Raw genomic sequence first — 23531 nt, forward strand, 5'->3', positions numbered from 1 at the left:
GTGCTCAGAATGGGAATTATCATGTAGATGTTTGTTGTTTTTGTTGTTTCTAGAAATATAAACTTTACTTTCTTATTTTATATACATGACAAATGATTTTTGGGTAAATTCTGTCCACAGTAACGTTGGTAGAATATATTAAAAAGCCACATAACTTGCTGCATTACTAATTTAACCCAAATAAATCACCTTTACTGTCCTTGCACTGAATATTAAAAAACGAATGAGAAGAACATTCAAACTACCAATGTCAACAATGAGCTTTTAACCTTATATTATTATTAATAAGCTGAATAAATAACATACTTTACTGTATCATGTGTGATTAAGTTAAAATAATTAGCGGTACATAAAAACAGCTAAATTGTGTGTTAACAGCCATGAGTACCACTACCTGAAGTCACTTTACTCTTGTACATTTTAAGCTTTGGACATCTTTTCTAATATTTTTCTCCTCCGAACAAATAAATGAAGTTGATAAGATATTAGAAACACTTTCTGAATACTTTGAACACTTTATTTTCTTAAAAGTAACTGTGAGGATCAGACAAAGTCATGCAGGTTCACCAGAAACTCCTTCAGCTCAGACTCCAGAATGGCCTCCGGCAGCAACCAGCCCACTACGGACCAGACCCAGACCCAGACCCAAAACCAGCTGCGCTTCAATGAAAACTGTTCCTGCAGTCGTGTGTAAGTTGTGTTCAACCAAGTAAAAATACAAGAGCCAGAGTTACTGAAATGGTCTCACGATTATTCACTTTAATGTAGGTTTCATACTGTAAGTGTCTCTCACGCGCAGGAAAAGACGGCGCATGCAACACGTAGACTGTATCCCGTTACAATTTCATCAGGTTGCTTTATAAAAGTTGCCCTATTCTCCTCATCCCCTCCTTCTCCGTCCTTTTGCATAGTAAAACACTTTATTCTCCTCTTTCCTCCTCTCCCTCATGTCTTTCTCATCTCATTTCCCAGTTCTTTTCCTCCTGAAGTATTCCCGATGTGAATGCGAGTTGGGACCAGGGTACGAGGAGGAGGAGAAGGGGAGATGTAAAAAAAAAAAAAAGAAGGGGGAAACAAAGTAAAAAGTGAAGGCTAACTGTTTAAGAGACGGATAGAAGTGTGTTATAACATGAAAAACACTTCTAACTCTAGATCCCATTCCTATTTACACATACACTGAAGTCATACAAGTCATACAGAATTATTACATCTACTATATATATATATATATATATATATATTTATATATATATATTCATCTCACAGAATATCATATTTTCTCATCAACGATGGCAAAACGGTGTTTTAACTTTGCATTGTAAAGCAAACTCTTTAGCATATTTCGACATTATTCGAGACACAGCATTCGGAGTGGAAACTTAGATTTGAGCATGGATATTTCAAAACCGACTTGCATCAATAACTTGATAAAGACACCAGAGGAGTCCGACTCCGTGATGTCAAACGCATATCTTAAGGGAACTACTGTACCAACAAATATGGCATGCATAGAGGAGCTGCACCACAACGACTGTATAGGCCTACACAGCACTAACCCACTGGGAGAGTGGCATAGAGAGAGAGAGAGAGAGAGAGAGAGAGAGACAGAGAGAGAGAGAGAGACAGAGAGACAGAGAGCGCTCAAGCAAGAGCAAAAGACAGAGACATTTTTTAAATATCGCTGCCAAACAGGCGTTTGGGAGGGAATTCTCCGTTTTTTGCATCAATTCGGAAGACGAGACGTGCTTAAGACTAAGTTCAGGACTAACTTAGACATGAGGTTATAAATCTTTAGCCAACAACCACACCGCAGCCTGCAGACGTGTGTGTGTGTGTGTGTGTGTGCACACATGACATATTGATCATGGAATGTTCATGATGCGACTTTTACAGGCCAAAGAGAATCAAGTAAACAAACGCACACTGCTGTTGGTCGATGAGAGCACATACACACGGCTACACATTCACTATGACTGTGTATCGACCTGCTCACCACCAGCTGCTGGACTACTACACATGCCAGGTAACTGGTCAGTGCGGTCCCAGCGTGACCACCTCGGGGTCACCGTCGGGGTCCGGTTTGGTTGCCGGTGTGTGTGTGTGAGATGTTTTCTGATGATTGGCGGGATGAGTCCTGTAACTGGGGCTGTACAGGTTGGGAGTAAAGTAAAAGTCTTTGTTCGCGGGCTGCGTTCCAACAGGAAGTCCTCACACCTGTATGATGAACTCGGGGTTGGTGTAGGAGAAGCCTTGGAACTCGTTCTGGTCCAGATTCATAATAAAGAGCTTGTCTGTGGGCGTCAGCTCCACCGCCATCTTGGTGAACTCCTTGTCAAAGTTGCCCACGTCACGGCGAGATTTCTGCCAGAGAGAGAGAGAGAGAGAGAACGAGTTAGAAAAATGAAGTTGGGGTGAATTTGTGCAGCGTTTAAAAAAAAAAAAAAAAAGCAAAGAGAGCAACGTTCCCATAGAAGCACAGAGATGGAGGGTGAAGGAGGAGGCGGGGTTTAGGCTCAGCACACAGAAAGACAGAAATCTGCAGAGGCGGGACAAAGTCAATGCAAAGTCTGGTCAAGTCGAATTCATTATCTGTCATAAAGCAGTTTGAAATCTGTAAACATTTACAAAAATAATTTGTTTGCCTCGAATGCCTTTTAAAATGCACATTTAAAAACATTCAAATATTATTAATATAAAATAATGTATTTTGTCTTTTCGCGGGACCAAAGCCCTCCCATAACACGCTTCCATCAACAGAGGATTTAATGTTATTTGATGGTAAAATAGTCAAAAGCATTTTTGTCCAACTACGACTGCTGGATTCCCCCGTTAGTTTCAACGAACAGATTTCTGCACAGAAGGACTGAGCATCTGTGTGTCCCCCATTAATTCCACTGAAAGTTAATTATCAAGGGAACTTTTAATGGCCAATATAAACAGTAGTGACGATTACAGCGAGAAAAAATGTGCCAATGTTTCACAACTTGGAAAAATTGTGTAATACAGTCTTGCATAATATCCTTCTGCTTTTAGTTGATCGTTTTTTTGGTTCGTCAGTTATATGTGAAGACTGTAAGTGGACCCTGTGGTGGAGATGAAATACTTTTTTTTTTTTTTTTTTTTTACAAGTCTTTGAAACCAAATGGGTGTAACTGGTTAAGTAAAACTTCCACATAGTAAATATGTGAGGATGGGAGGAATCTGGTCCGTGAGCTCAGTTAAGGCTCCAGCCTTGAAAAGTCGTCTGTATTGTGGTTTTGCTGAATCTCAGTACGGTCTCGTCTGATCGTCTGTACATGGTGGAGTCTGACTCCGAAAAACACACCACTGATGATGACACATCCTGCCCACAGAACCCAGAAACACAGTCAAAAGATGAAGAACCACCAAGAACATTTCAACAGCACAAACGCAGAAAGATCCAAGACAAACTTCCAAAGCCAGAGAGGAAACCGGAGAAAACAGACAAGAATCCAGCAAACAGACCAGCGCAGACCAAACCACAACCGGAAAGGATTTCACACGGGGGGGTGAAGGAGCGACACACACACACACACACACACACACACTTCACGTCACACACAAAGCATTAGTGTCCTACCTCCTCCTTTTTGTCTCATCACAGGGCTTCCAGCTGAAATGAGGAGGGCCTGGAAACTTTCCCACCTCTACCACTGGACCTCGAACGCACCACTAATTCAGCGGATTATTTTTGTGCATGAGGCGATGTGGATTTTTATCTCTGCAGTGTGTTTTTTTTTTACTGAATGGCATTGTATTTTAACCCTTTTTTTAAAATAAGCAATATAGAGCAATTAGCAAACGGTTGATAACTCTATAGTTTATCTAACTTTGAAGCATGTGAAGCATCCATAACTGGTGGATATACATTTAATGAACATTTTAACACGGTTGTATAGAACAAATGCTCAACACGTTGAGTTTTAAACCGTTTGTATGTTTATTAACAGTTAATAAACTGTAAGGAGTTGTTCATGTGTTTGATAAAAAATATTATTTAATATGATTACAGCTATGTCACACTGTGTTATAGGTCATAGGTTTAGATAACCGCAGTGTGTTCAAACACCATTTCCCATAAGCCCTAAAGCTCATCATCGGAAGCGTTGAGGCGAGTGTGTTCAGACGTGTCTGCAGTAACGGCCGAGTGAACGCCGTAGAGATCACAGATAAACATGAAGTAGAAAACTTTTATCGTTACGATGGAGGGAGTTCCAACGCTGCTAAATGTTCATGGGAGCTGGAGCGTAGCGTTTTCTGCGCTCAATCATCGCTTAAGTTAATAAAATGACAAATGTAGAAATGCTGAACTGATCTCCGAACCGAACCGCCGGCCAGAAAGCAAAGAAACGCGGGTTCATCCCGGTGCAACAGCAGTAACAAGGCAGACACGGCAGGAGTAGTCTGGTAGGCACCAGTGAGTATATTATCAGTTTCCAGTCATACAGGACAATTACACAATCCACAGAAGCATCTCTCTCATCCAGCACATGTCTCTCTGATATACAACTAGAAATATATGCATATACATTTATTCATTTATCTCTCTTGATCATCAAAATGAACGCTCACTTTTTCCTCCTCACAGGTCGTCTTTATCAGCGAGAGAGCATCTGTGACACTTTCCCCCTCCCCTCCTCCTTTTTTTTTTTTTTGATACGAGCTCAAAGAAGAAGATTTGACACATTTGTTCCGACCCTGCATCGGTACACGGTTACACAGAGATAACACAACCTGCCTCACAATGGAACGCACGTCTTCATTCAAATGGCTCTCCGAGGGGATTGTATTGTTTGGAGAACAGATGAGCTATGATGCATATTCTAATAATTGTACATGTACTGCAAAAATGGCACAAGACGGTTGCCCGTCGTCACAGCTGTGGACGAAGGGTCGTGATTTTGAACCCTGTTTTGGCACTTTTGGACATCTTCACGAGACTCGTGATACGTCGCTGATTACGAGCTAGAGATATGTGATTGAAGTGGAGGAATCAGGAGAAAAGACTTCCAGCTGCATGTAGAAAGACTTGTATCCTCCCGTTAAAAAATGAAATCAGCAAACGTTTTTAAGCTCACCACAACACTGACTGAACAGAAAGTTTAGAAGTATAGTATTTGGTCCGACAGACAAAATAAAGTCGACGTTAGGAAACCGATCGGTACTCAAACAATCAGAACAAAGCAGTTTTCACTTACATTGTATGAGTATCACCATCGACGTGATCATAGGGACATGCATCAATACTACTGATAGGTCGTCAATACGCAGTCAGAGGGAGGGTGACACGGAGCAGGTCCAGGTCGGGGCCAGGTCGGCCCACCCCGAGGTCGGACCCCGAGGTCAGACCCCGAGGTCAAACCCTGAGGTCAGACCCCGAGGTCAGACCCCGAGGTAAGGTCGGACCCAGAGGTAAGGTCGGACCCAGAGGTCGGACCCTGAGGTCAAACCCTGAGGTAAGGTAAGACCCCGAGGTCAGACCCCGAGGTCAGACCCCGAGGTCGGACCCTGAGATCAGACCCCGAGGTTGGACCCCGAGGTCTGACCGTGAGGTCAGACCCCAAGGTAAGGTTGTCCCCCAAGGTCAGACCCCGAGGTCGGACCCCGAGGTCGGACCCCGAGGTAAGACCCCGAGGTCAGACCCCGAGGTCAGACCCCGAGGTCGGACCCTGAGATCAGACCCCGAGGTTGGACCCCGAGGTCGGACCCTGAGGTCAGACCCCGAGGTAAGGTCGTCCCCTGAGGTCAGACCCCGAGGTCGGACCCCGAGGTCGGACCCCGAGGTCAGGCCCCGAGGTAAGGTCGGCCCCTGAGGTCAGACCCCGAGGTCGGACCCCGAGGTCGGACCCCGAGGTCAGGCCCCGAGGTAAGGTTGGCCCCTGAGGTCGGACCCTGAGATCAGACCCCGAGGTTGGACCCCGAGGTCGGACCCTGAGGTCAGACCCCGAGGTAAGGTCGTCCCCTGAGGTCAGACCCCGAGGTCGGACCCCGAGGTCAGGCCCCGAGGTAAGGTCGGCCCCTGAGGTCGGACCCCGAGGTCGGACCCCGACATGAACCTGCTGGTGTGAGCAGCCGGGCTGCGTTCAAGAGCAACATTTCTGCACTAAAGATAGAAGTAGAGCGAGTAGAGCTGATATTGTAGCAGCGAGTGTCACATGATGTGCTGATCACAGTAAAGTGTAAACAAGTCTAGTCTCCGACTGGCAACACGCGGATATCCGTTTATTCTCCTGGTTGTTAGCGTTCGAGCACCGGCCTACGTTTCCATCGGGCTGGGATTCAGAGGTTTCTGGGGAAACACGTTTAGTGGATTTCTTTTCAGGAAGTGAGATGAGACGAGTGAAACCCCTCTTACAGCTTCTGTCTTAACATCAGACACTGAGCTGGAGCCAGGGGGTGTTTAGCTTAGCTTAGCATAAAGACGATGCCGCATGGGGGGGGGGCAGCCTGTTTAAGCCATACACAAAGAGAAATAAGTAAAAATAACTGTGTTTTGGTGTGACGTGATTAGCGTTAGAGGTCCTCATAGGCATTTTTTTTTTGTTTGGAGAGAAATTAGCCAAGGCTAGGCATTTTTCATTCTTAATGCTAAGCTAAGCTAAGCTAGGCTAGTCACCTCCTCCTCGAGCATCTACCTTTATGCACAGACATGAGTTGATACCGATTTTCTCATCCCAAAAAAAAAAAAAGGTGCACTTCCCAAAATGATTCCTTTAACGCTCCCCCTGCTGGGCAGCCTGGATATGACATCATGGTTCTGTAGTTTTAAATGTATGTTTCAGGTGTGTGTGTGTTTGGGGTGGGGTGGGGGGGTTACAGGGTCAGTGAGTTGTGTGAGGGTACTCAGGGTTAACAAATGAGAAGTCTTGGAATTCGTCCTGGTCCAGGTTGGCTATAAGCTCCTGATCTGGGGGGGTCAGCTCGGGGGGGTGGCGCGTGAAAAAGCGATCAAAGTTCTCTGCATCACGCCCACACTGCCATGGAGAGGAGAGAGAGAGAGAGATGGGGGAGGACGGGGGAGGAGGGGGGAGGATGGAGTGGGTTTGATGAGAAGATGTGAGGAAAAAAAGGACAACGACAAAGAGAAAAAAGAGAAAACTCAAACATGGCATCAACCAATCAAATCCCTCACAGCCGAAACCGTGGATTTCCATTGGTCCGCATGTCAGCTTCATCATTGGTGACTGCACTCACAGATCTCAGCGAGTGACCAATGGTGGGCGATGGTTGGGTTTGAGGGATGAGGGACTTACCTCCACTAAGGACTTCACTTCTCCCCTTCACTCATCTCTAAGCCAATCAGTGACTGTTCAGGTGATGTACTGTGTGTGTGTGTGTGTGTGTGTGTGTGTGTGTGTGTGTGTGTGTGTGTGTGTGTGTGTGTGTGTGTGTGAAGGATACTCACAGATTTAGGTTTGAACGGCGGCTGGACCTCTTTATTCTCCAGTTTTTCCCAGTCTATGTAGCGGAAGAAGGCGTGCTCCTTGATGTCTCTCTCCCCCTCCGGACCGCAGCCCAGACGCTTCCCTGGGTGCTTGGTCATCAGCTGGACGTCACACACACACATACGAGGTGAGCAGAGTGTGTGTGTGTGTGTGTGTGTGTGTGTGTGTGTGTGTGTACGAAACGTTACAGGGATCAGGGGAAAGAACCAGCCTCTGTTAGGACTGAACAATAAACTTAATCTAGTTATTAACATAAACTATGTATCTTTTTACTGGCATCACAACATTTCCAATGAATGTATTTAGCATTTAAAGTGCCTATTATGCTATTTTTCTGGTGCATACTTCATATTTCTGGTTGCTTTAATGCTCAAAAATGCTTATTTTTGCCATCCTGGCTGCCGAAGTAAATCCGAACATCCGTTGCTATAGAAACAGACATCATGCTTGTACATATGTTTATCCACTCTGGTGTAGACTTTCACTCTAAACTGTACAGAGAGGATATGATGAGGTGAGTGTGTGTGTGTGTGTGTGTGTGTGTGTGTGTGTGTGTGTGTGTTGGATGCTCCCCTCACCCCCTTGCATATAGCAACAGCTTCTTTGGACATGGATTTAGGGTAAGAGACGTGATGCTCCATGATGGACTGGAACAGCTCGTCTTCATCCTCCCCGTCAAAAGGAGGCTGGCCTGCAAGCATTTCATAGAGAAGGACTCCGAAGGCCCACCAGTCCACAGACTTGCCATAAGGCTGATACGCGATGATCTACGAGACACGATGGTGGAGCGGTGAGTCTTATTGTGGAGCTTAGAGGGAATAAACGACGTCGAAGCATGTGAACACACCTCTGGGGCGATGTAGTCTGGAGTTCCACAGAACGTCTTCGTGGTGATTCCATCACACATGTTCTCTTTGCACATGCCGAAGTCGGCTATCTTTATGTGGCCTTCAGCGTCCAGCATCACGTTGTCCAGCTTCAGGTCTCTGACACACACACACACACACACGTATTATTAATGATGTTAACTGCACATGCAGACCCGAGCTGGTTCACAAACTGCTCACCGATACACGATGCCTTTGGAGTGAAGGAAGAAGAGTCCGATGGCAATCTCTGCAGCATAGAACCTACGACACAGACAAACACCGTTTATAACCATATTCTCTGTTTAGATCTGATAAATATATATTTCAAAGATAACCTTTTCACTTTTAAGATATCAATATTGGACAATATTGGACAATGTGTGTGTGTGTGTGTGTGTGTGTGTGTGTGTGTGCATACTCACACAGCATGAGGCTCCTTGAACTTGCCGACCTGTTGGATCTGGTACATAAGGTCTCCTCCATTAATGTACTCCATGACAAAGTACAGTCGGTCCTAGAAGACGAAGAGGAAGAGGAGAAGAAGTGAGTGGTGTTTCTGCAGCGTCCATCTTTGTTCGTCCGTGAGCGTATCCGTACCATGGTTTGGAAGCAGGAGTGCAGCTGAGTGAGGAAGGGCGGTTTCCCAGCCAGAGCGAGGACTCTCTTCTCGATCATGGTGCACTCCACGTCGTCGTCCTGGATCACCACGTCCTTCTTCAGGATTTTGACGGCGTACAACTCGTCCGTGCCCTTCCTCTCAGCCAGCATCACCTGATACGGGTGTCACAGTGATCTCATTTGGTATTCCAGCCACTGGCTACTTCTCCATCATAAAAAAAAAAAAAAAACACATTTTGCATCACCTTGCCGAAGCTGCCCTTGCCCAAAACCATGATGAAGTTAAAGTCCGAGAGCTTGACCCGGTCCTGATTGCCGTTGCTGTCGTATTTGCACACCGAGGAGGAGGAGGAGGAGGAGTCTGTGGGCTTCCCCGGGCCCACCCTCGCCCTCTGGAGAGAGAAGGAATGACAGGAAACGAACCAGACTGAGAGGGAGGAAGGGATGAGCACAAATCAAAACCTTCAGGCGTCTCCATTACTGCATGACTCACCTCAAACTTTTGTCGTAGCTCCTCGTTCCCGTCCTCTCCATCAGGCTGGACGGGAACATTAAAGTACTCTCCTTCCTCCTGGGACAGCATCTTAAACCTAAAGCCCCACATAAAACCATCCAGGATTATCACCACACTGTGAAAGTAAAGCCCTTCCATACTCCCTTCCCCCCTCTGCATGTTTTATATCTGCCTACACCTTACCATCCATCTACCCCTTGTTTCTGCAGCTCTGAGATCCCAAAGGACAGGGATCCCATGAAGTCGTTCCTGCTGGTCAAATCCCAGTCCCAGACCTCCACTGACAGACGGCGGTCCTTGTCGGTTTCTTTGAGGTTGCTTAGAAACGAGACAAAAAAGAAAAGAGGGCAGTCAGATGAAGGGTGTTCTAAAAATAGGTAGAAGCTCACCGTTTGGTTTCAAAGCCACCTTGCTGAACGGGTAAACACCTCAGACAGTGACGGTGCCTTTCCTAGCAGGCACACAGCAACCAGAACAGCTGGAATAACAACGAGCTAGAACGGGGACAGGGTCGCCCAGCTCCGTGCAGCTTTGTGCTTTAAACCCGACTTCAAAACGGGAACTTCAAACCAAACAAGAACACATTCAGAAAGAAGTTTGTGGAAACCTCCAAACTGGTGTGTGACTCACAAAACGAAGGTCTCATTCCAGGTGGGGTTGAGGCAGCATTTGATGGTCTTCGTCTTCTGTTTGCTCTCACTCTTGGGGTCTGGGATCAGCTTGAGCTTGACGTAGGGGTCCGAGAGGCCGTTGGGGTCCATGGGCACCAGGTTGCGAGCCTCTTTGACTGCAAATGGAGGGAGTTTGAGAAGAAGATGAAATCGTGGTGACACATACTTTTAGACAGTTTTCCAGACGGCAGCAGGATGTGAACCTGTAGGTGTTGGTGTGAGTCCTGCCCTAAATAACACTTAACGACAGTTTAGTTTCTGTTCCATAATCAATCAACAGAGAGAGAGAGAGAGACAGAGAGACAGAGAGAGAGAGCTGGCACACAGACACTGATGTTCCAGTGGAAAAGTGGGTCAATCGTTGGATCATTGATCGATTCATTGATTGACTAATGGACTTTCCAGTTTTAAGTCCAAGGCTGATAGAGCTTTGAGAGGCACTCTCTCTCTCTCTCTCTCCCTGTGTGTGTGTGTGTGTGTGTGTGTGTGTGTGTGTGTGTGTGTGTGTGTGTGTGTGTGTGTGTGTGTGTGCACTCACTGGTGACGGTCAGAGTGTCGTTAGTGATCTGGGCAGAGATCTGGATGCGTCCTCTCCTCTCGGTGTGGTCGGTCCCACACAGGCTCGGCACGTTGGCCACACAGCGCTTGTGGATGTTCATCATACAGTCTGAATACACACACACACACACACACACACACACACACACACACACACATTACAGCGCAATTATATTTCTACAGCCCCAAAAATCAAAAACATAATAATATGACATCCTCAACCCTGATTTTGTGTCAGGGAGTTATGGGACAATGTAGGATTTGATCGTGTCTCAGGATTTATGACTATTTGATTTTGAGCGTGTCCCGTTTGTGATGAAATACAAATATTTGTTTCTTAGGGAGATATTGGGTGAGAAGTGATAATCGTGATATAAAATGTTCATATCGTCCCGTATATCGATACCTAATACCTGATCCTACACTTCCCATAATGCAACTCAATACGTTATTTGATTCATTTGCATAGAGTTGAGCTACACAGGCAAACAAAATAAAAGAGATTTTATATATAAAGTATTTTGTAATGGTGAGCATGTCATGTTTCATTCTGTCCACCAGATGTCAGACTGCTCTGATGTTTCACCTCCCTCACTGGAGGCGGTGCAGAGGAGGAGAAGGGGAATCTGTGGGGCGTTTTCCGTCTCGTGATATTGACATTTCTTATGATAACTTGTTGTTCTTATATCTCCATCGGACAGAGAAACACGTCATTAATGTATTACATGTATGCAACTTTCACATTTCTATCTGGCTCCACTCAGCCTCACAGCCTTTAAAACCTCATAGAGGGATAAAAAACATGTCTGATGTGGCAGAACAACGCATCTCATCATGCTAGCAAGTCTAAAATATATAAATTAAGAGACAATATTTTATGTCCGACAGGCAGAAAGTTGGGAGAGGCGATGCTTCACAGTCAGCCATCAAGAGTCGCGCCTCCATTTTTGTTTCCCCATGTTGGACTTCAGCCAAAAGCATGAGTTCATCCCCAATCAGGGACGTTTACATTCAAATATCTCACAAGAAAACAGACCTATATCAAGAAAGGTAATCATTTAGCCACAGCAGATTGATTTCAGAAACACGTCTGTGTGCATTTGGAAAAAAAAATACAACATTTGAAAGAAACACACAAGTTCTAGTCCAGCGTCGCAGGTTAACTACGAGGAACTGCCGGTCCACTAAATCATGTCGGTGATGGCGGGACACTGCATTGCAGAGATGTAGCTCACTTCCTGTTTGTGTCTTTATTGCCAACAACAGGCGAGCAGTGAGCCGTAAATATGACATAACAGGGAAGGAGAAATCTACTCACTCACCTTTATGAGAAGCTTATGAGAAGTCATATAATATAACTGTCATTATGACTCATGAGCAGGTCAATCACGGTGAGTTATCAATGTTACCTCGGAGAATGTGTTTTTCATTGAAAGGTTTGAGCAGATTGTTAACGCCATTAAGTAAAACAGGTTGATTTGGAATGAAGAAAATTAAAGTTCAAGCAGCGTTTCTTTGATTTCTGACCAATGGCACTTTGTCTGTTGGCCAGGTGGAGGCGCTGCAGAGGTTTGCAGGTTCTCCAGGCCGTTTAGGTATTAATTGTTGATAATCTGTTGAAACACTTTTTCAAAATGGATTGTAAAAACTGAAACGGTTGCTCCACAAGCAAAGCGGAGAGGCTGCCTTTACCCATCATGCACCAAAGCTGTGGAACACCCTACCTCTGTACATGAAGCAGGCGAGCTCAGTGGATATCTTTAAAGAAGACCTGAGAACATCCCTATATATGAGAGCGTTTAGTAACGGAGGATGGGCTGGGTCATTCTTGGGCGGACTGGGCTGAGGTTGGGTGTCTGTATGCTCCTGGTGTTCTCTCCTTTGTTATTGTGTGAAATGTCCCTGGTTGTGTTAGATGTTTTAAAATGTAAAGCACTTTGAGCTGCATTCTGTGTATGAAAGGTGCTATACAAATAAAGTTTTATTATTATTATTATTATTATTATTATTATTAAGTACTCATATCAGTACTTGGTATTTGAAAAAAGTGGCATTGGTGCATCCCTACTATTCATTTATTTCTGTCAGGATGTACTTCATAGACATATTATTTCATAAGCACACACACACACACACGTGTACGTACGGTCACACTTCATGCCCTGGTGGAGCAGGCCGTACAGCAGAGAGCCACAGTGGTCACAGAAGGTCGGGCTGGAGTAGGTGTGGACCTTAAACTTGTGTTTACTCCGAGGATCCTGCAGAGACACAAACACAGAACTTCATTCAACTATATGCAAAGTACTCAGAGAAGTACTCAGAGAAGTACTCAGAGAAGTACTTTCAGTCGGGTCCTGCGTCTGCATGCTCAGTTCTTCTCATTCGTCCTGTTAGGTGTAGAAGAGTTTCATTTGCACCGGTTGACATGCGCTATATGTAAAGATAGTGCTGAGCATCGTACTCGTGATTATGATGATGATACTGTAACAATAATGAAAAGAACAAACGATAATCCTCCTGGGAAGGTTTTTCGTGACATTTTGGAGGCTGGCTGCAGGGATTTGCTCCCGTTCAGCTCGAAGTGATGAGGCTGAAAAGGTGTTGAGGATCGGGATCAGGACTCTGACTCACTAAGGGGGGGCGGCCGAAACCACGACGGCAGCCGGAGGCCAAACGTGCACTCCTACTTTACCTTTCACCATTTAGAGCATCAGAGAGAGAGAGAGAGAGAGAGAGAGAGAGCGAGCTTGAAGGATGCTTAAAAACAGGAAACAATGGAACAGCTTTAGTGATGTAACAACAACAAAGAAAAACAGAGGTGCCAGAGATTAATAAACATCAGTTTCAAAATCCCTGCTGACTCAAGTGTGTGTGTGTGTGTGTGTGTGTGTGTGTGTGTGTGTGTGTGTGTGTGTGTGTGTGTTGGCTCATTAACCTGGGGCAGCCAGGCAGCACATTCTCTCTTTACTGACGTGTCTCGTGATTTAGGGCCGACAGCTCAGCAGGACAAGAGGTGACACCCGTGCGTGCGTGCGTGTGTGTGTGTGTGTGTGTGTGTGTGTGTGTGTGTGTGTGTGTGTGTGTGTGTGTGTGTGTGTAGCAGTAAATACAGGAACTACATGGACACACACACACACACACACACACACACACACACACACACACACACACACACACACACACACACACACACACACACACAGTAAATAAAGTGCTGACCCATGCTACGGTTATTAATGAACATCCCTCCACAGCTAAACAGTCCCCAGCCAGCCAGCAGTGTAACAGATATCCAACGTGATGCTGCTTTACTCACGTCGGAGGCGGGTCCTTTGTCGGCGCCCGGACAGGAGAAGGTGACAAATTCATGACAGCGCTTATGGACCACAAAACAGCACACTGGTGGAGTGGAGAGAGAGGGGGAGAGAGAGACAAAGAAATGTTAAACTGCAACTCCAAATAAGGCAAAACAATAACAACAGAGAGGTGAATCAATACGTCAATTACATGGTATTAGTCAGTGCACAATAGACTGCTGGGGTTTCAGCTCCCATCGTTCCCTTCCTGCTGTCAGACGCCTATATTTAGTTTTACTGCTTCAGTTTGACGTGGATTTAAATTAACCGCAGCGGCCAGAACACTCAAGCTGCTGCACAGAGGCGGCGGGCGTCACACACCTGGTGACTGTGTGTGAAATCATTTAGCGTAGTGACACACACACACACACACACACACACACACAGAACTCACACACACAAACACACACACAGAACTCAGCGCATCATCTTTTAAGGAGGGAAGTACTTTAAAGATGAGGATGGCCGGTGGAACTGAAGCAGTCACAAAAAATCACATTATTTTTTACTAAATACCTCTGTATCAATATGGCAGCGATGTTGTAAAATGTAAAGCATTTTTAAATAACCGTGAGAAGTTAAAATGTTGTTTTTGTTTGTAAATAAATGGTGAAACATTTTAGATGAGGGTTTATACAGAAAACATCATCTACATGTCAGACAGTTGCTTTTTATTGTTGTTTTTAAATAAAGGGACAGACATGTCATTTGTGTGCATTTTAAATGTGAACGTTTCACAGGCTTCACCCACTGAACGGACTTTTGAATGCTGAGAAACGCAGATATTTAAAAAAAAAATGTGATTAGATACCAAAACGTTGACAGGAGTTGAGTAGGAGAGACGGACAAGCTGGTCTGATCCGTCGCTGTGAATTTCAACACGGCTGCAACGAACAAATGTCCGTTACAACTCCCCCCAAAAAAACCAAGCTGACGCCATAAAATAGCTCGTTTTATAGTCTGCTGAGGAAAAGCAGCAAAATATTCACATTTGAAAAGCTGAAATCAGTGAAATGATTCAAATAATTAACTGGCTTTCAAAATTCAAATTGCCATTTTCTGCAGATCTTTCTTGGATCAAAAAATAATCACTTGAATGAGGCCGTTTCTAGTAATTACTGGTACGTATAAATAAGATTATATATCAGTTAACACGTGTGTAAGCAGCTGTAATTAGTTTGTTAAAAAATAATCAGTAACTATGTTTCATCATGCTTTTTTGTGTTTCATACGTTTGTAAAAACATTCTTGGTTTGACAAAACAAGCAACATGAAGCCCTTTTTCAATACTGAGCGTTTAAAGAGGAAACAATGAATTATAAAGGGGATAAAGTCTGCAGATGAATCAGTGATTAAATGATTGTAGCTTCAGCAGCCGAGTTTGAAGTGAAACTCCTGATGAGCGTTAAACCCTGAGAGATGGCGAACGGCATCAAAACGACCTTAAAACTGCTCTCTCGCCGTCGGAGGAAATAAAAGCACAATCAATCCCGTTACAGTTTGATCGGCCACGTCGAGCAGACGGAGACCAGCAGCAGGAATCCGTTTAGATAAACAGGGCAGCGTTCTGTCTTTGTGGTTCACAGCTAAGTTTTCACATACAAATCTGGTGCAGAGTCGATTCTAAACCACATCCGCTCCACAGTGACTTGCAGGATTGACCCCGAAAATAGAACTGAGTCGTCAATACAGTGTATCGACGTCATCGTGAAGACATGTTGCAACCACAGCAAGAAAACACACACACACACACACACACACACACACACACACACACACACACACACACACACACACACACACACACACACACACACACACACACACACACACACACACACACACACACACACACACACACACACACACACACACACACACACACACACACACACACACACACACACAGGGAGAGGGTGACATACGCTCTGCTTTGATCTCAATTATTCACATTGTCGTTACGTTTTCATGAGGCGCCGTGGCAACGGGCAGCACGTGGCTTTTCTACAGTGAAGCAACAGAGTGCTCATGCTTGTTCACACACGTTGTTTATCTGTGCAGGAGATTCCCAGGATCTGGAAGTCCCAGATCACCAAGTTCTGATCCACTACTTGTTTCCGACATGCTCTGACTGGTTTTAAACCTACGGTTGGTTTTATTCTTCTTTTTTTTTTTACTTTTCTATTGTCTTATTGCCCTTTATGCCTGTAATTGTGTTTACCTGTGTGAAGTCAGACCATAAGTTGGCATGACACGATATGAAAAACTTCATGTCAAGATTATGCTGCCAAAATAGTTGTGATTCAAGATATTAACCCCGATAATCATCAAAATGTGCTTAAAACTCTTTGAATGGCGCTAAAACATCCTGGTACCACTTTACATGTCGTTAAAAATGCCGTTGTCATGGAAACGGCCAGAACGTAAAATGACTTTGGTGTGTTATGTTTTAAAAAAAGAAAAAGGAAACGCAAAGAGAAAGAGAAGAAAAAAAAAGAGTCCCGAAGAAATAAAGTCAAACAGAAAGACGTGTGTGTGTGTGTGTGTGTGTGTGTGTGTGTGTGTGTGTGTGTGTGTGTGTGTGTGTGTGTGTGTGTGTGTGTGTGTGTGTGTGTGTGGGCAGGAAGGAAAGGGGGCACAGCTGGGTTTGAGGCAGTGTGAGGGGGAGGAGGATTCATGTCTGTGTTTGCAGTCAAAAAGACAGAAACAGAACTGGAGCAACAGAAAACACAGAGAAGGACCGCAGTCACACTTTATAGCTTTGTGTTCATAAATCTGCTCTGTCACACACACACGCACGCGCACACGCACACACACACACACTACTGAAAGACAGGCCTAGTGACCTGCCGAGGAGGTCTTTGCTCTGTTGCCTAGCAACCAGGCTGAGCCCTTCAGTCGAGTCCACACACACACACACACACACACACACCACACACACACACACACACACACACACACACACACACACACACACACACACACACACACACACACACACACACACACACACACACACACACACACACACACACACACACACACACACACACACACACACACACACACACACACACACGTTTTATCTGACCGACAGCGATAACGGCAAATCAGCTGCTCCAAAAAAACAAACAAAAAAAGCCAGGACGACATCATCAGCGGGAGCAGGAAGTTCCTCCATCTTGGATGACGACCACGAACCACAAGCGGAGACTTGAAACGGCCTTCAGGCCTCAGCCTGAATAAAACCACAAACAGGTCTCTGAAAGACCGACGCCAACGTCGTCTCAGACCGCAATCATTCAGTGAAAACATTCCCATCAGCCCCTGAGCTGGAATGATGAGTCAGCGAGATCGCTACGCAACAACAGGATAAATTCAGAGGTGACGAGCTGTCAGAAAGTCTCCATCGGTTCCATGGAAGAAGAAACAATGAAGAGAATCAGAGCTGTCCAAATCACGTGGGATCTTTTTAACGCATTAACGCCGTGGGACGTTCCCAGTATACAAAACAACGTCACAATTTATATTCATATATCATATACATCCGTACTTTGACACCCAAACAGTAAAACACTCTTCTACATATGTGGCTTAACTAATCCGGCTAACGGAATTCTGACTAAGCACTCAAAAAGCATGTTGTTTTTTTTGCGGATACGGGGACTTTCACCTTTGAGCACCAAACTCTCATCAGTTCAACCCCGCTGGTTCACATGAATGGGTCGGCTCCGAGGTCACAGGTCACCGAGGCTTCTGACTCCCAAAATCAAATCAGTTCATCGTGGCATTCAGGCGGACGTTTGTGCCAACTTTAAAGGAATTCCAGATAAAAAAAATACATAGAGTATTAATGCCTATGCTACTTTAAATCACATGCTCAGTGTGTGTTGGTTTATACTGGGAGAGCTGAAACAACTCCAGTAAATGTATTATTTTCTATCATTAATTCATTAGGTAAGTTCTTTTTATAACTCATTCAGGTAAAAAAAATACACTTTTGTAAATGAATTACTATCATTAGCAGATTGAAGAACAGCTAAACTGCTTGTTTCTGACCATCAACCCGTTTGTAATTAGCTGTGATTTGTTCATTTCCTGGTGAAAACATTCCGTGTAGTTTTCCAGGCTAATAAAGTCGGCCGTCCTGACGCTGGAAAGATCCGCCGACTTGAAGGTTCATCGTGAAGGAGTTCCCCCGCCGAGCAGACCACAAAACATATCAATTTCTATACACAATCAATATCTTTAGACTGACCGGTCTGTCATCCGATCAATGACAAAGCCACTTCTTTAACCGCTGATCAGTCACTGATCAGGCCTCGACCTCAGCCTGTGTCAATCAATAACGATGACCCTTAAAGACCCTCATCTTCTTTCTTTGGTGAGTTTTTGTTCAGGTGGACAAGCAGCTTTTTTTTAATTCATCTTCGGTGTCCTGGTTCTGGTATTCTGCACCATCACTGAAAACATCATTGATCCTTTCAATGATTGATGTATCAATAATGAGGTTTTCATCTATAAACAGTTCCAGCGTCTGCAGTGAAAAAAGGGCCTTTTGCAGAAACATAATACCAACAGCTGGTTTCTGGATTCAACGCTCGGCATCGTTTTGTCACCTAAAGAGAACCGTTCTGTAATCATTCGCTGCATTTAAATGTTTGCTTTTAAACGAAAGAAAACGTGGTTCCAAATCAGAAAAAAACACAAACAGAGAATCAAGATGACCTCATAACCCTCAAGTTCAACCTCCCATCAGACATCTGGATCTCTCTGAGGGAGGAAATTACCTCCAATAAAGTGTACACCAATAAAAAAATAAAAAGGCAGGAAAGGCAGCGCACGTATATTTACCTGCAGAACCAGTATAACAAACACTCCCACAATGCAACAGAAGACACCTCTCTGGTACAAACGGTGCCTGAAACCAGGCGACCTGCCGTTCACGTCAGAACAAGTCTGCTGCATGTCTGACATTCCTCCCGACCGAGAAGACAGGGTTTGTGTGCGCGTCGTGTTTACAGCCCTCCTCTTCCTCGCTTCTCCTCTTCCTCGCTTTAAAAACACAGCACTCAAACAAATCTCCCACTTTTCCCTCGTGTCGGGTGAAACAGAGGAAAAGAAAATACACTCGCTGCATTCCCGGCGTAGAAATCCAAACGACGGGTTTCTGGTGATTCAAAGCTGCTCCGAAAGACCAAACCTTTTTTAAAACACTTTATTTAAAACACTGTTAATTAAGTCTCGACCCACAGGCTGGAATCCAAATCAAACGCCGTTTGAATGGAGCCTCAAACGCAGGCTTTCCAGACAAAATCTCCAAGGTTTTATCCTGTTATGACCTGCAAGAAGCCGAATCAAAGCCTTCTGACGGGACATGTTCAAACTAACCTGACCTTTACATTCTGACCGTGGAAACAGGCTTCTCATACGATCCGAGGCTCCAGTGAGTTAGTCCTTTGGTCTACAGAGTACCATGAATGACCCAAAGGTCTAAAACCATGCAAAACACACACCGTTTATCAAAAACAGTTGATTCATTTTCATAATCAGGCGTAATAAAGTCACTAAGACCATTCAAATGTGCACGAATAGCAGAATTACACCCCAAAAATCTAAATACACTCACATACCAACACTACTAAAATGGATTAGAACAAACCGAATGGGCCTCCTTCACTGAGATGGACTTTTAGATTTCAGGTATTTGCAACCTTAAATGTCTAAGTTTTGACCTGAACGTCTTCTGTAAATCCACATTTGCTGAGAACTTGAGATGAACAGGTTTCTTTATAAGTATATTTAACTCTCGTGGCAGGAGAACGATGTTAGGTTAACGATAATGTACATTTTAAAATAAAAAGCTGCTCTTCAACCTGCACGTCTCCAGACCGTCTTCCTGGGTATTTGAGGTGAAGACTCATTTGACCCATATTTAAACGGCACATTCACTATTTATAGCTGCACTGTAAACACCGACGAGAAGAAACCTTTAGACGTGAAATCTGTTTCTTAGATCAAGTTAAAGCCGCTTTCTTCACACTTCAGTTTGATCCGTTTAAAGTTAATTACATGAAGACAACATCGGGAACGAGCATTCAACCGGTTTCACATCATCTTCCCCGTGTCCTCTTTCCCAACTCCAAAACAATCAAATGACAAAATAACTTCCTAATAACGCTAGAATGGAATTTCAATGATTACACAACCCAATTTTTCTCTAAATTAACCAAATATAGGTCTGCAAAAAATGTTAAACATTTACTCAATTAAATATATTTAATTTCTTAGAATATGTAACATTAGAAAAAAAACACCCTAGAACCAAAAGTGGGTTCAAGGAGGTTATAAAGCACGTTTGCTTAAAAAAAAAAACAATGAAAAGATTGTCAAAACAGTTGCCAATTCGTTTCTATACGAATATATATATATATGTATATATATATACAACAAATACAACAAACAAGGTGAGCCGCCATCATGTTATCTAAAGTTAATGATTGTAGTTTGCTGCCTGCAGCTGAATCCATCAATTGATATGATCAATGCTTATTAATATTAACGTGCAGCTTAATAATATTAAAGTGCAGTTTATCCCGGTTTATTTTCCAAATCTCTGATATCTTTGACCTTTGACCTGCCACATCGGTCCTGACTAGGAAGCTTAACGCCTCCTTTCTGTGTCTTCAGTGTGAAAATCAATTTTCCCTTCGCATTTCCTGTAAAACCAGAATCGTGCAATTACGCAACTTTGCACAACTCCTCCTAGTCGACGAGCTCTGGTTCTAAACGTCACGTGGCTGGTCACATGACCCGAGCCAGATGGGTTGACTCGGGTCTCCGAGGTGGATCGTGGAGGAGGAAGTGATACCACGGGCAGAAGGTCCGCTGTTCCTGTGGTGAGCATGTGAGTGAGGAGTGTCACTACGTTGCTGCCTGCTGGTGAAACCATTTTGTGCAGAGGTCCGTGTCAAGACACCCACCCCTCACTGCAGAACCAGCCGCCCACCCGCTGACACGAATCACCACCCACCCGCACGCAGACCCACCATTTCACCCGTCCAATCAGACGTCTCGATGTTAGGGGGGGGGGGATCTAACTTCCTGGTCTCATTTCTCCTCCAGACATCTCAGCTTTCAGCCTCTTCTACTCTTACGTCTCACTCACGTCTCCTCACAGCGTTTTCTCACTCGTTTACCACCGTTGGCACCTGCTCCCAGTTTGACACCTGCCTGCCAACGCCGTCAACGAGAGAGCCAACAGGTCGCCCCCCCCCCAACACAACAAACACACTCCTTCAGACAGTCCACACACACACACACACACACACACACAGCCATATGCAGCAGCACGGCGGGGATTTGTGAATGAGCCTGCTCTTACCTTGGCACTGGAATCCCTGCTTCCCAAAGCCCCTGTGGACAGAAGACAGGGTGAGGTTTAGGGAAAAAGGAATCACACTGACAACACACACATGTGGAAACACACACACACACACACACACACACACACACACACACACACACACACACACACACACACACACACACACACAGCTGCAGCAGCAGCAGCAGCAACAGTGGGCCCTGTGTCTCCAGCTGCATTCCTCCACCAGACCTCCAGTTTCAGAGATGGGTGTCGGGGGTCGCTGCAGTAAACGCCGAGCAGCTCTGCGGCTGCGGCTGCAGACACACACACACACACACACACACACACACACACACACACACACTGACAGGCCCTGTCGCATCGTGCAAACCGGACTGATGACGCGTCACAGTGTGTTTTCTGGACAATGAATGAAGACTGCGGTGCCGGAACACCGTCAGTGTGAAAGGAGGCCGACCGGAGCCGCAGCAGCAAGTGAATCACCTGTGTCCTTTCGCCTCTCTCTCTCTCACACACACACACACGCACACTCTCTCATACATACACACACACACACACACACACACACACACACACACACACTCACCAGATGAAGTCCGTGCAGTGGCTGCAGAAGGTCGGCTGCTTGAAGAAGCGCGCGATGAACTTGTGGTTCTTCACCTCGTGCACGTTCTTCTGGCGGAGAGCTCCCTGGCGGGCGAAGCCGCGCGCGCTCTCCGGTGCCTCTCCGTCGCTGCCGGGGTCAGCCATCTTAACGAGGAAGCGGCGGCGCGGCGCGGAGGGACGCGGGGTGAAGGGAGCGATGCGGCGGCGGCGGCGGCGGCAGGGGGAGAACGAGTCGCGGTGCGGGTGCCTCCTCCTCCTCCTCCTCCTCCTCCTCCTCTCCGCCAGGCGGACCGCCTCGGTGTCGCTCGTGCAGCCGCTGTTTGTCGGTTTGCGTCCGGCTCGCGCTGATACTGCTGCTGCTTGTCTCCGGCGGGTCCCCGCACCGCGCGCCCGCGTCCCTGTTCCACCAGTGTGCTGCTCAGCCTACAACTCTCTCTCTGTGTCTCTCTCCCCTCCCTCTCTCTCTCTCTCTCCCCTCTCTCTCTCTCTCTCTCTCTCTCCCTCCCCCCCCTCTCTCTATTTCTCTCTCTATTTCTCTCTCTCTCTCTCTCCCTCTCTCTGTGTCTCTCTCCCTCTCCCTCTCTCTCTCTCTCTCTCTCTCTCTCTCTCTCTCTCTCTCCCCCCCCTCTCTCTATTTCTCTCTCTCTCTCTCTCCCCCCTCTCTCTATTTCTCTCTCTTTCTCCGTCTCTCTGTCTCTCCCCCCCCCCCCCCTCTCTCTCTCTCTCTCTCTCTCTCTCTGTCTCTCTCTCTCCCTCCTCTCTCTCTCCCTCCCTCCCTCTCTCTCCGTCTCTCTGTTTCTCTCTCCCCCCCTCTCTCTCTCTCTCTCTCTCTCTCTCACCCTTGTCAAAACTACCACAGATATGAGTGTGCGCGCGCAGCTGTTTACACACCTATGAAGCATTCCTGGTCAACAGCATACCTGCACACATGCAGTGCTCTGTGATTAAAGGACACACACACACACTAACCAGGGCCCTTAAGGTTAATTGGTTCTGGTCATTTGAAGAAAGCAGGTCCTTAATTGTCACGTGTCATAATCCAGGTTAAATATCGTTCACTGGCATTAAAGGGATAGTTCCACACTCTGATATGCAGGTTCTCCAGTCTGCAGGATGTCTGAATACTGCATTGAGCAGCTTAGCGTGAGGTGATGAAGTATACTGTCCTTACCATTCCCCAACATTACCCTCTTGTAGAGAAGAAACGAGAAATCACAAACGGGTATTAATAATATGTGAGGTGTCCAGCTGCTGGCAGCCAGATGTTGTTGTGCCTTCGGACAGCTGTTTCCATTTTCTTAGACCAGCAGCTTCATATTTATCCTTCAGACGTGTGAAGGAAGTTGTTGCAAACGATATGAACTGAGGTTTTTCTGCACTGCATCGTGTGTTTAATGTATAACAATAACGATATGTGCATTTTCTCTCACTTTTCTCAGGTATAGTTTTGTTTTTGTGAAACACCAGATAGTTTTATGCTATA

At 45.4% G+C, this 23531-nt stretch overlaps 1 protein-coding gene across 2 annotated transcripts; it reads right to left on the reverse strand.

Moving 5' to 3' along the window:
• Window positions 1-737: 737 nt before the first annotated feature.
• On the reverse strand, window positions 738-22489 carry LOC311011109 (protein kinase C beta type). 2 transcript variants are annotated; one of them, XM_084005848.1, is made up of 16 exons: window positions 22029-22489; window positions 21437-21468; window positions 14013-14095; window positions 12843-12954; window positions 10677-10805; window positions 10098-10254; window positions 9651-9785; window positions 9447-9543; window positions 9199-9345; window positions 8933-9106; window positions 8758-8849; window positions 8534-8596; window positions 8314-8452; window positions 8045-8233; window positions 7427-7567; window positions 738-2361 (listed from the first exon to the last, which is right to left on the reverse strand). In XM_084005848.1, the coding sequence occupies exons 1-16, from the start codon at window positions 22190-22192 to the stop codon at window positions 2209-2211; spliced, it is 2007 nt and encodes a 668-aa protein (XP_083861974.1). In that variant the 5' UTR covers window positions 22193-22489; the 3' UTR covers window positions 738-2208. The 2 variants fall into 2 exon arrangements, with proteins under 2 accessions (XP_083861974.1, XP_083861973.1); XM_084005847.1 differs by lacking the exon at window positions 738-2361 and adding an exon at window positions 4422-6995 and having other exon boundaries at window positions 22029-22487.
• Between the last annotated feature and the right edge of the window lie 1042 nt (window positions 22490-23531).

The sequence above is a fragment of the Eutrigla gurnardus genome, assembly GCF_963514095.1.
Source record: "Eutrigla gurnardus genome assembly, chromosome: 3".
Classification (NCBI taxonomy): Eukaryota; Metazoa; Chordata; class Actinopteri; order Perciformes; family Triglidae; genus Eutrigla; species Eutrigla gurnardus.

What these genes read in the sequence shown, in the direction of transcription:
- LOC311011109 (XM_084005848.1), bottom strand. Translation starts at nt 22,192, where the DNA reads ATGGCTGACCCCGGCAGCGACGGAGAGGCACCGGAGAGCGCGCGCGGC. An exon ending in GCAGGGATTCCAGTGCCAAG is followed by an intron (nt 14,096 to 21,436) that starts GTAAGAGCAGGC and finishes CCACTCCACCAG; the next exon opens with TGTGCTGTTTTGTGGTCCAT. An exon ending in CAGACTACATCGCCCCAGAG is followed by an intron (nt 8,234 to 8,313) that starts GTGTGTTCACAT and finishes CGTGTCTCGTAG; the next exon opens with ATCATCGCGTATCAGCCTTA.